Source organism: Oncorhynchus gorbuscha, linkage group LG18, assembly GCF_021184085.1.
Source record: "Oncorhynchus gorbuscha isolate QuinsamMale2020 ecotype Even-year linkage group LG18, OgorEven_v1.0, whole genome shotgun sequence".
Taxonomy (NCBI): domain Eukaryota; kingdom Metazoa; phylum Chordata; class Actinopteri; order Salmoniformes; family Salmonidae; genus Oncorhynchus; species Oncorhynchus gorbuscha.
In genome coordinates, this window is record NC_060190.1 from 21,298,512 (window position 1) to 21,311,510 (window position 12,999).

General features: G+C 40.6%; 2 protein-coding genes across 3 annotated transcripts in view; one reads left to right on the forward strand and one right to left on the reverse strand.

Moving 5' to 3' along the window:
* LOC124003300 (zinc finger protein 883-like) overlaps positions 1-6,990 on the reverse strand; it is a 33,250-nt gene extending 26,260 nt beyond the window's left edge. For both annotated transcript variants that reach the window (XM_046311438.1, XM_046311437.1), the window contains exon 1: positions 6,467-6,990. In XM_046311438.1, coding sequence (XP_046167394.1) covers positions 6,467-6,749 — 283 coding nt within the window. In that variant the 5' untranslated portion in view covers positions 6,750-6,990. The remainder of the gene's footprint in view (positions 1-6,466) is intronic.
* Positions 6,991-8,692: 1,702 nt separating this feature from the next.
* On the forward strand, positions 8,693-12,507 carry rbbp9 (retinoblastoma binding protein 9). Its single transcript, XM_046311769.1, has 5 exons — positions 8,693-8,872; positions 10,485-10,527; positions 10,623-10,728; positions 10,831-10,916; positions 11,914-12,507. Exons 1-5 carry the CDS (start codon positions 8,777-8,779, stop codon positions 12,135-12,137), a joined length of 555 nt encoding a protein of 184 aa, XP_046167725.1. The 5' UTR covers positions 8,693-8,776; the 3' UTR covers positions 12,138-12,507.
* Positions 12,508-12,999: the final 492 nt, after the last annotated feature.

A 12,999-nucleotide genomic window follows, 5' to 3' on the forward strand; every position in this document is an offset into this window, starting at 1 on the left:
CTTCCTTGCTGAGTGGCCTTTCAGGTTGTCTCGATATAGGACTTGTTTTTATAGTGGATATAGATACTTGTGAAGATGCTGGAGGAAACAGGTACACAAGGTCCTTTGCTGTTGTTCTGGGATTGATTTGCACTTTCGCACCAAAGTACGATCATCTCCAGGAGACAGAAAGCGTCTCCTTCCTGAGCGGTATGACAGCTGCGTTGTCCCATGGTGTTTATACTTGCATACTATTGTTTGTACATATAAACGTGGTACATTCAGGCATTTGGAAATTTCTCACTAGGATGAACCAGACTTGTGGAGGTCTACAAATACTATCTGAGGTCTTGGTTGATTTTCCCATGATGTCAGGCAAAGAGGCACTGAGTTTGAAGGTAGACCTTGAAATACATCCACAGGTACACCTCCAATTAACTAAAATTATATCAATTAGCCTATCAGAAGCTTCTAAAGCCATGACATCATTTTCAGGAATTTTCCAAGCTGTTTAAAGGCACAGTCAACTTAGTGTATGTAAACTTCTGACCCACTGGAATTGTGATACAGTGAATTATAAGTGAAATAATCTGTCTGTAAACAATTGTTGGAAAAATTACTTGTGTCATGCACAAGGTAGATGTCCTGACCGACTTGCCAAAAATATAGTTTGTTAATTAACAAGAAATTTGTGAAGTGGTTGAAAAACAAGTTTTAATGACTTCAACCTAAGTGTAGGTAAATTTCCGACTTCAATTGTACGCCATTGTTGTCTTCTCTGTTGGAATCCGGTCAGTCTGCTGGATAGTTCAGAGTCTCTCTGGTTGCGTTTCCCCAAAGATCAAATTATATTGTGGTTAGAATGAATACTTCAGAGTACCATTCAGAAATGTCCTCATAGAATAGGTGTTTCGGCGGTTGTCTGTATTCTCGTCCTCGGTTTACATCATTTATAGTTGCAGACTAGTAATTTGTTTCTAAGATTTGCTCTTATTCTGTAGGGATCGATAGTCTCAGAGTTTAACCATTTCCAGCCGTGTAGCCAATGCTCCACGTGGATTCGTCTTGTCCTTTGGAAGAGTTGTAGTGTCAACCACTTCACACACCAGCGTCACCCGGCATGTTTTGGTCTCAGAAATTCAACCATTTACAACCTCAGCTCATGCTGGGGTTTGCTTCGTCTTAAGTGAATTTCATCAGGAGTGGGTTGTATATGTAACGGTAGAAAAGGGCAGTCCATGATGCCAAATGTGATGTCTGTGCTCACAGGGGTGTGGCCACTGACAAGTTCATCTTTATATGAAACTCCATACTCTCATTTAGACAGTTAATATCACATTACATCTTTTCACAAATAGTTTCATGCTTAATCACATACTTTTCACAATATTTAGATGTAAACCTGACATCTGGGAAATGTACACTTCCAGAGACACTGTTATGTGTGTTTCCTGTACTTCATGAGATCACCAAATGAAACACACTCGTCACAACTGTCCCTTAATTGTCCACGGACTATTCCCACATTCTAATAAACAGATTTTTTTTGTCTCTCATTTTGTGGATTTAGGTGTCTCCAACTGAAGTCTATCGTTCTCTCTTTGTGCTCTCAATTTCTGCATGACAGGGGGGGGGGGGGGGGAAGAGTCCCCGCCAGGAATTTATGACCGGAGATAACAGAACCTGGATGTAAGAGAGTGAGGGGGAGAGGGGACGTTCTACACCCAGAAAGGGCCACGTCATGACAGTAGCAACTAGAGGTCGACCGATTATGATTTTTCAACGCTGATACCGATTATTGGAGGACCCAAAAAAAAACGATACCAATTAATCGGACGATTGTTACATTTATTTATTCGTAATAATGACAATTACAACAATACTGAATGAACACTTATTTTAACTTAATATAATACATCAATAAAATCAATTTAGCCTCAAATCAATAATGAAACATGTTCAATTTGGTTTAAATAATGCAAAAACAAAGTGTTGGAGAAGAAAGTAAAAGTACAATATGTGCTATGTAAGAAAGCTAACGTTTAAGTTCCTTGCTCAGAATATGAGAACATATGAAAGCTGGTGGTTCCTTTTAACATGAGTCTTTAATATTCCCAGGTAAAAGGTTTTAGGTTGTAGTTATTATAGGAATTATAGGATTATTTCCCTCTATACCATTTGCATTTCATTAACCTTTGACTATTGGATGTTCTTATAGGCACTTTATTATTGCCAGTGTAACAGTATAGCTTCCATCCCTCTCCTCGCTCCTCCCTGGGCTTGAACCAGGAACACAACGACAACAGCCACCCTCGAAGCAGCATTACCCATGCAGAGCAAGGGGAACAACCACTCCAAGGCTCAGAGTGAGTGACATTTGAAACGCTATTAGCGCACGCTAAACTAGCTAGCCATTTCACTTCGGTTACACCAGCCTCATCTCGGGAGTTGATAGGCTTGAAGTCATAAACAGTGCAATGCTTGACGCACAACGAAGAGCTGCTGGCAAAAAGCCCAAAAGTGCTGTTTCAATGAATGTTTACGCGCCTACTTCTGCCTACCACCGCTCAGTCAGATACTTAGATACCTGTATGCTCAGTCAGATTATATGCAAAGCAGGACATGCTAGATAATATCTAGTAATATCATCAACCATGTGTAGTTAACTAGTGATTATGATTGACTGATTGATTGTTTTTTTATAAAGATAAGTTTAACTAGCTAGCAACTTAACCTTGGCTTACTGCATTCGCGTATCAGGCAGTCTCCTTGTGGAGTGCAACGAGAGAGAGGCAGGTCGTTATTGCGTTGGACTAGTTAACTGTAAGATTGAAAGATTGGATCCCCCGAGCTGACAAGGTGAAAATCTGTCATTCTGCCCCTGAACGAGGCAGTTAACCCACTGTTCCTAGGCCGTCATTGAAAATAAGAATGTGTTCTTAACTGACTTGCCTCTTTAAAAAGATTAAATAAAGGTGTAAAAAAAGAAAAAGTAAAAAAAAAAGAGACAAAATCGGTGTCCAAAAATACCGATTTCCGATTGTTATGAAAACTTGAAATCGTCCCTAATTAAGCGGCCATTCAGATTCATCGGTCGACCTCTAGTAGCAACACAACACGGCATCAGCACAACATGGGGTGCAAACATTGTTGGGCACATACAACAGCACAAAGGGCAAGAAGGTAGAGACAACAATACATCACGCAAAGCTGCCACAACTGTCAGTAAGTGTGTCCATGATTATGTCCTTGAATGAAGAGATTGAGATAAAACTGTCAAGTTTGACTGTTTGTTGCAGCTCGTTCCAGTCGCAGGCTGCAGCGAACTAAAAAGACAAGCGACAAAGGGATGCGTGTGCTTTGGGGACTTTTAACAGAATGTGACTGGCAGAACGGGTGTTGTATGTGGAGGATAAGGGCTGAAGTAGATATCTCAGATAGGGGGGAGTGAGGCCTAAGAGGGTTTAATAAATAAGCATCAACCAGTGGGTCTTGCGACGGGTATACAGAGATGACCAGTTCACAGAAGAGTATAGAGTACAGTGATATATCCTATAAGAAGCATTGGTGGCAAATCTGATGGCCGAATGGTAAAGAACATCTAGCCGCTCGAGAGCACCCTAACCTGCCAATCTATAAATTATGTCTCCGTAATCTAGCATGGGTAGGATGGTCATCTGAATCAGGGTTAGTTTGGCAGCTGGGGTGATTACGATAGAGGAAACCAAGCCTGCAGGTTTTCTAGCCCACAGCTTTGATACGTGCTGAGAGAAGGACAGTGTACCATCAGCCATACTCCCAAGTACTTGTATGAGGTGACTACCTCATGCTCTAAACCTTCAGTGGTAGTAATCACACCTTTGGGGAGAGGGGAATTATTCTTACCAAACACCTTTGTTTTGGAGATATTCAGAACAAGGGCAGAGAAAGCTTGTTGGACACTAAGAAAGCTTTGTTGTAGAGCATTTAACACAAAATCCGGGGGTGGCCAGTTGAGTATAAGACTATCATCTGTATATAAATGGATGAGAGCAGTACCTACTGCCTGAGCTATGTTTTTGATGTAAATCAAGAAGAGCATGGGGCCTAGGATCGAGCCTTGGGGTACACCCTTGTGACAGGCAGTGGCTGAGTCAGCAGATGTTCTGGCTTTATACACTCTTTGAGAGAGGTCATTAGCATACCAGAGACACCAATACTTCTTAGCCAGCCCACAAGAATGGAATGGTCTACCGTATCAAAAGCTTTGGCCAAGTCAATAAAAATAGCAGCACAACATTGCTTAGAATCAAGGGCAATGGTGACATCATTGAGGACCGTTAAGATTGCAGTGACACATCCATAACCTGAGCGGAAACCAGATTGCATACCAGAGAGAATACTACAGACATCAAGAAAGCCAGTCAGTTGATTATTGACACGTTTTTCCAAAACGTTTGATAAACAGGGCAAAATAGAAATAGGCCTATAACAGTTAGGATCAGCTTGGTCTCCCGCTTTAAATAAAGGACTAACCATGGCTGCTTTCCAAGCAATGGGAACCTCTCCAGAGGGGAGACAGGTTAAAAAGATCAGAGATAGGCTTGGTGATTATAGTGGCAGCAACCTTAAAGAAAGTTTAATCTGACCCAGATGTTTTTTTAGGGTCAAGTTTAAGGAGCTCCTTTTGCACGTCGGACTCAGTAACTGTCTCCAGGGAGAAACGTTGAAGCGGGGCAGGGGAAAGAAAGGGAGGAGCATCGGGGCTTGTCGCACTAGAAGGGGTGGGAGATTAGGAAATGTTGGACGGGCAAGGAGGCATGGCTGAGTCAAATAGGAATCCTAACTTAATGAAGTGGTGATTAAAGAGCTCAGCCATGTGCTTCTTGTCAGTAACAACCACATCAACTTTCAGGGACATGGGCAGCTGTGAGGAGGGTTTATTCTCCAGGTCTAACTGTTTTCCAGAATTTCTTGGGGTTAAACCCAGAAAGAGAACTGCTCCTTAAAGTAACTCACTTTAGCCTTCCAGATAGCCTGAGTGCACTTATTTCTCATTTGTCTGAACGAGAGCCAGTCAGCCTGAGTTTCCGTTTGCCGAGCCTTTTGCCAAATGCAATTCTTGAGGTGGAGTTGCTCGGCAAGATTACGGTCGAACAAGGGGCTGATCCTGTTTTTAATTCTCATTTTCTTTATGAGGATGTGTTTGTTAACAAGATCACTGAAGATATCAAAAAAGAAGGTCCAAGCTTCTTCGACAGAGGGGATCAGGCTGATTCTATACTAATTTACAGAGGCCAGGTAATGAAGGAAGGCTTGCTCTCTAAAGTTTTTTAGCAAGCATGTATGACAAATCAGGACAGGACGTTTCCCTAAGCAGCCATTACGAACACAGGCTGTAAAACAGTGATCACTAAGGTCATTACAGAAACACCAGACGGGTATCCCATCATGATTATTTGTGAGGATAACATCGAGGAGAGTAGCCTTTTCTGGGTGTTTGGAGTCATACCTTGTAGGATTGGTAATAATCTGAGAAAGATTTAGAGAGTCCCATTGCTTTAGGACTTTGTCAGGTGGTTTAAGCATGTCCCAGTTTAGGTCACCTAGCAGGACAAATTCAAACTTAGTTTAAGGGGCCAGAAGAGAGATTAGAGCAGGTAGGGTACAGGGCGGTGCTGATGGAGGACGATAACATCCGCAACAGTCAACAATGAGCTATTTGAAAGTTTAATGCTTAAAACCTGCAAATCTAATTGTTTGGGGACAAACTTGGTGGAGACAAGTGAGCACTCTAGGTGATCCTGGTTAAAGATTGCCATTTCCTACATTTGGAAGATCTGTCTTGCAGAAAAGGGTTATTTCCAGAAAGGTTAACATCAGTTTTCAAAACACTCTTTCTTAAACACGTCTCAGTAATGACCAACACGTCTGGTTTGGAGCTGTGAACCCACACTTCCAATTGATACATTTTAGGTAATAAGCTTCTAGTGTTAATGTGCAGAAAACCCATGCTTTCACAAGAGCAGAAATCAGTGAAACAGATATCAGAGCACAAGTCAGAATTGGGATAGCAACAGTAGATGGGCCAGGGTGTACATGCACAGTAATACAATCAAGGCATGGCAGAGGACAGGGAGAGCTCTGCAGTGTTGATTTATGGCATTTGAATGTGCATTAAAATAATATTATACAGCAATTTCATCAGATAACATGAATCCAAAGCTGGCAAGTGGTGGTTAGAATAGGATGGGAGGCTAAAAGTCTGTTTTAACCAATTGAGAGTCCCCAGTGTGGGAACAAACAGTCTGTCCCACGGTAGGGTAAACAAGAAAGTGCATTGTCAACAAAGTACGTGGAGTCATGAGGCAAATAGCAAAATGCACACGTGTGGATTTAACAATTCCTACAGTACTGAACAACATATTCAAGTGTATAACTTCAGTGAGATGCCACTTTAAAATCACACATCAGTTTAAGACTCTCCCCGTTTTAAGACTGTACTCACTGGTATTAAGATTTCCAGTCTCGTCTTTGTCACCCTCCTCCTCTTCTTTCAATGAGACAGTCATCTCACCCACATCCTCTTTCACGCCAACCACTGCATCCTCCTCATTCTCTTCCTCCTCTTTCACTCTGAAAGAGTCTTCCTCTTCTTTCATTGTAAATTCTTCAAAGAAAGTGTTTACTGTGACAGCCTTCTCTTCCTTCTCCTTTTTCACGAGAGCGTCTGTCTCTGTCCAGTAGACATCCTCTTCTTTAGCAGGAGGGAAGTAGCTCGGTGAGCTCATGTTCGGGGATGTTAGCTAACTATCTAGCTATCATTAGCAACTAGGCTAGTGCTAATCTAGTTTGAAGATAACCTATAGGTGTTTGCCAGCTTGCTGATTAATATGAACATATGAAATCACGAGGTAATTACTAGATATGATAAAAGTGTATTTAAAACACACCGCGATTAGTATACCAAAATGGTCTAAAAATCTTAAATGTTTCGGCAATGTCGGATAGATATGGGATCTGTTGTTGTATTCGAAACAGCCAAAAGAACAGTGCAGTCCACTACAAGACACACATCGCCATCTGCTGACTGGAGTGCATAACGCAGTTGAGGAAAATCGTTTTATTTTCAGACAGAAAAGTATATTGCTTTCAAATACTTATTTTTCTAAGATTAATATGACATTATGAAGCATACTCCGTACATATATGCAAATATGCAAGTGTTGATTAATGCAAATGCGATGGTACACTGAACAAGGCAGTTAACCCACTGTTCCTAGGCTGTCATTCAAAATAAGAATTTGTTTTAACTGACTTGCCTAGTTAAATAAAAATAAATACAGCCCAAAAATCAAGTCCAAATGTGACACAAACAATTAGCAACTAAACTTCCATATACCAATGTATTCTGGATCTACTGTATGTCTACCATAATGTATGGTTGACATATTTGGTCATTTGTGATGGAACTATGATGACTATGATTATGAATTTGTGATGAGATTATATAATTATTTTGTCATTTGTATCTGTGCCATTATTGCGTCTGTGACAGCATGGGCAGAGCCATTGAGTCTCAATTTTAAAGGCCCAGTGCAGACAAAAATGTGATTTCCAATGTTTTATATACATTTCAACACTATGAGGTTGGAATAATATTGTGACATTGTAAAAATTAGGATAATGCCCGTTTAGTGTGAGAGCTGTTTGAAAAGAAAACCTAAAATGTATGTCCGTTTTGGTGGGATGTGGTTTTGGCATACCTGGTGATGTCACCAGGCGGTAAATTAGTTAATAGACCAATATGAAAGAGTCACAAACCTCTGCTAATAACAGCTGGTTTTCAGTTTTCCCCTCCCCACCCAGACCACTCCCAGAGAGTCCTACCAAAAACATTTGCTTGAGAAATTGCTCTTTGCTAAGAAGTTGTTTCTTTTTGACCATTTTATTTGAAAACACTCACAGTACGGTACTTAATTGTTGCCTAGAAATGTTTGGATATTGAAATAAAAACGGCTGCATTGGCCCATTTTCTTTTTATTTTGTGTTTGAAAAAGGTGTAAAGCTAATATTGGTGATTTAAGGTCACCTGCGGTGCTGGAGTCCTGAATCAAGTCTTGTGTGGCATTAATTTGTGTCGACAAGATGGCGTTGATATAGTTTACATCCATTTACAAACCATAGCACACCATTTGAAGATTAAGACGACGCTCGGATCAATGGCCGATCGCTCCCAACCTTCAAATGAAGGGTTTCGATTAATGCCCCAGACCGTTGATTGCATTGGTTTCGGAACCGGGCTGTCTCCCAGGCGTGAGCCAGGTTCCCCATTTTGGTGGACGGCGAAGTCGGCCGAAAACAAGTGACGAAGGTTAAGCGTGTGGAGTAATGCAACAGTAATTGTTTTATCTGCCTTCCCAATGAAAACTAGTTTTAAAATGATACAATATATCTTTTCCATCAAATATATGTTATGTTTCTGAACGATGCACCATGCTGCCTTGTTGACAACATGACAGCACAGATTAACTGTTCAATTTGAGAACAGTAACTGCTTTTGTCCGTTCAGTTCACGGGCCATAGCCTGGTGCACTTAGTCGAACTCCTTCAATTGTGGAAGCCCACAATGGCCATGTACATGCTAAAACTGGTTGAGTCCTCAAATAGTTCTATGGCCTATCTGGAACACAACCATTTGCTGCGCAAAATTGACTCACTCGAACATGCACTGATGAAAGTCATATGACTACTCACAGTCAGCATTGTTTAGGGAAGTGTATTCAACATCGACAGAAGACAACGTGGATAAGAGAAAATGCCACTGACGAAAGCGATAATTGTCCCAGGAAATGGAGCTGGAGATGTAGAGCGGTCCAATTGGTATGGATGGGCCAAAAAACAGATAAATAAGGTGCGCACTGTTAAAGTATGCGGAAGTCTAAGAGCTTGCGTCCGCATGCTAACAATACGGGATGTGCGTACTGTGGCTGCTATGATTTTGACAACTGTTTCATGTATTGGTTACTCTGCTTGTTACATACATTTTGGACTTTTAGAGTAATGATATGTATACATCAAGAAGAATATAACTTTTCAATGCCTCATGAACTTTAAACTGTAGGAACCGCTTGTTTTACTTTTGTCAGAAGATACCTGACTACCTTTACACTGCGTTCATGGGCGTTGGAGCGCTATCATGGTTACATTAAGACAGGAGTGTGCCAGTGCGAGATATGGTACATGGAGAATATCTACTTATATTTTCCTGAAAAACTGCCCTTTTCATCCTCATGCTAGCCAGCAGTAGCTACAGCCGCAATTAGCAGCAATTATGAGATGGCAAGGTGGCTTTGTCTAGGGGAGTTGGGAATAAAACATGTATAATAATGAAATTCACACATGCGTATTAATACACACCAAATAATTATTATATTCAGTGACAGATTGCCACAAATGCCTATATTTCTCACATATCACATTTGAAACTAGCCTAGATTCCTCAGATATCACATTATAAGCTAGCTCTATACAGGGCCCTGCATTTTGGATGTAGGATATCCTCCTTACAGGGTTCTAATTGACAAGTGCAATGCATGGAAGAGATATGGTCTATGATTGTTCTGGAAATGATTCCATAGAAGCAACATTTGGAGGAAGAATGATATGCTTTTTACATTTGTATCCCAAATAATTTCTGAGAATTATATTTTTATTGTATTTATTTCACCTTTATTTAGCCAGGTAGGCTAGTTGAGAACAAGCCCTCATTTGCAACTGCGACCTGGCCAAGATAAAGCATAGCAATTCGACACATACAACAACACAGAGTTACACCATATGATGGAAGAGTTTGATGGAGTATGCCTAGATTTTGAAATAGAATGTTTCAAATGAATTTATTCAACATTAAAAATGTTAATGTCTCAAAAGTACCCTTTTTGATTTTGTACATTTTTAGACCATGTTTAAAACAATATACTTTACAAGTACATCACATTTCCAGTGGGTGCTCTGCTACCCACTGGAAATGGGAAAATGAATTCAAAAGGGAACTTCCTGGTGATTTGCTTAAATATGATAGAAATTGACATTGGTTATTGACCTATGTATAAAATGGGTCATATCTTTAAAAGTAGCAAAGCACCCACTCTGGAAATGTGATGTGTTTGAAGAGTATATTGTTTCAAACTAAAAATAAGCTATATCAAAAAGGGTACTTTTGAGATATTCATATTAATGGTTCCAATGTTGAATATATTGTGAACAATTGCGTTTCATGTGCAGTTCACGGATCGTAGGGACTCACGAGAGGTATAGGTCATGCTTTTCTCAAAAATGGTGTGTGATGAAAATGTAAAAAATCCTAACATCCTTCCAACCACATAGAAACTTATGTGAGAATTGCAATAACAATCTGAAACGCCAAACATTTTTTTGGGCTATCCTAGCATGGAATCGCCCATTTTCAACCTTTACTTACTGATATTTCATATGGTATTAATAGTTAACTTGCTGTCCTGTAGATTCCAGATGTGACCTGCCTGTTGAGCAACATGCCTGACCCAGGTATGTAGAATGAAGTTCAGTATTCAAACCCCTTCATTTTGGGCCTCCAATGTCATTACTGTGAGGTGCTCGTACTGTATTCTGTCTTTTTCTAGTGACAGCCAGAGAGAGCATATGGTTGCCATTCATACAGGAGGAGCTCCAATGTGATGAGGAGACTGTCATCATTGGCCACAGCTCTGGGGCAGCTGCAGCCATGAGGTAGGATAGTGATGACAAAGAATTTGAGGATATTCCTCATGCAAACTCTTCTTTTTTTGTTTGTTGGAAAGTTACTCTACCTAACTTTGTGGTACCATGCAGGTATGCAGAAACACACAATGTGTTTGGCCTCATTCTAGTGGGTGCCTATACTTCCGACCTGGGAGATGAGAATGAGAGAGAGAGTGGTGAGTTTACAGATTTCTTACCAGTGTTACTTCCAATTAACTATGACAGCGACTTTTCTAATTGGGTTGGATTAAATATTTGCATTGGGTATTTCAAAACTTTGATTCTGATCATTCGGTGTGTAGTGATGGAAATCTGGATAATTTTGATCTCACTAGAAGGGTAGATTTAGAAAGGTGAAAGGCATTACAATAGTGGAATTTCAGAGAAATAATAAAGGTTTCATTAAATATTTCCATTATGTTAAATTGACTGCAGTATAGGTATGTGGGCAGTTGTTGTATTGAGCAGTGTCAAATAAAAGCATGTACTTATAAGAGAAGCAAGCTCCATAATGTATATGAATATCTTTATTCATGTAGTTTAGTCATCTGTAGTAACATTGCCTGTCCAGTACATGGCAAGGTGAAGACCTATTCAAAGCACTGAAAATACAGATTCTGTGAGGTTGAGACTTTAATGTCTGGATCAGAATAACACATATCCAACCATTTTCTGGCTCCAAATCACCCAGGTTGATCTGATCCTGGAAAGCAAAATAGGGAGTTACAGAATCCAGATCATTCTGATTCTGAAAAACTGGGCCCAGGTGTTTAGACTAGCCTAGTGTTCATTTCTGAATTGGGATACAAGAGCGCCACAGAAAAGCTGCAGTCAAGTGTCCCCTATATCCAGTTTAATGTAAATGACCACTTGTTTATCCTTCCCCCACAAGTCACTGAAACAGCGGCTGCATCCCAGTATGCCTATATTGCAGTCGGGATGTACAGATTATCATATCTTAAAGTAATTGGTTTAATGTACAACTCCATTTCCTCATTTGTAGAGATATGAGACCAATCAGATCTGTATCCGATCCCTGCAAATGTGGAAGTAGTGCTTGACATTGCAGAGACCCCATCAATATAATTTGATAATATGATCTGATAGTATGTGACTGCAATGTAGGCAGTTTGGAACACGCCTTTATGTCTCGCTGTGCATCTCTTCACTCAGGATATTTTAGCCGGCCATGGGAGTGGGAGCAAATGAGAAGAAACGTTGGGCACATCGTTCAGTTTGGCTCCACGGATGACCCCTTCCTGCCTTGGGAGGAGCAGCAAGCTGTGGCTGAGGGCCTGGGCGCGGTGCTGCACAAGTACACAGACCGAGGACACTTCCAGAACACACAATTCCCTGAGCTCATTGACGCAGTGCGAAAGCTGAGGGCAGCTGCTTAAAAAGCAGCAGAGTTGTCCGCCATTGGAATATGACACGCAATGAGGACAATAGCCCAATTACGAATATCTGTTCAGTTGCTCCCTTCCCTCTGTGTCCCTCTGGGGAATCCTCATGTGGACCCTTATGATTACAATATGATGGAGATTCCAATTTATCAAGTGTAGTTCAATGTCATCAATGTGCTCATCTTTTGCTCCATTACTTTGAGTGCTCTTCCGAAGACTCGCCAGTTTTGATTCACCTGTGTTTCCAGCAGTTTGTTGAAAGAGTTCAGCATATATTAAGATTCACCGACAAATGCACATTTTACTGACAGCTGTGAGTTTCCATCAAACTGGCTTCTTGCAAATAAAATGCTGTAAGAAAAGAGAAGTAATATGTGTTTCCATCCCTTAACTATGTTGATGGTTTTGGCACAAAAAGCCTGCGACAAACTGCGGTCTTGGTGCTTGCCCTCAAACAGAATTTACAGACAAACATTAGGGTAATCGCTTGCACAGGCTAACATTGAACTCTGGTATAAAACACATGCTATTGGGACAAATCAATCCAACATTGCCAATCAGGAATAAAACTGATTACAGTGATCTAGTGTACCCAAATGATCTACATCATACCACTCATTTTCTTCAATCAGATTGAGATCTACCTAAGGCATTCAGACATGAACATACCAGTCAGCCTTACTAGATCCCTGATAGCATACCCCTCTACCCTTTTTCCAATCACCGAGCCAAAACCCCTCTGAGATACTTCATATTCCCAACAATCTTCCAAGATTACAAGTGTGGGATTGTCTGAAGCACTATCTTTCAATCTGTAAGCAAGCGCTTTGTAGCAAAGTCATAACGCTCAGTCTAT

Bases quoted from the DNA above. Each gene is read 5' to 3' on its own strand.
- rbbp9 (XM_046311769.1), top strand. From the start codon at position 8,777: ATGCCACTGACGAAAGCGATAATTGTCCCAGGAAATGGAGCTGGAGAT. The intron at 10,528-10,622 runs GTATGTAGAATG...GTCTTTTTCTAG, and splicing joins GAGCAACATGCCTGACCCAG to TGACAGCCAGAGAGAGCATA. The intron at 10,917-11,913 runs GTGAGTTTACAG...CTCTTCACTCAG, and splicing joins TGAGAATGAGAGAGAGAGTG to GATATTTTAGCCGGCCATGG.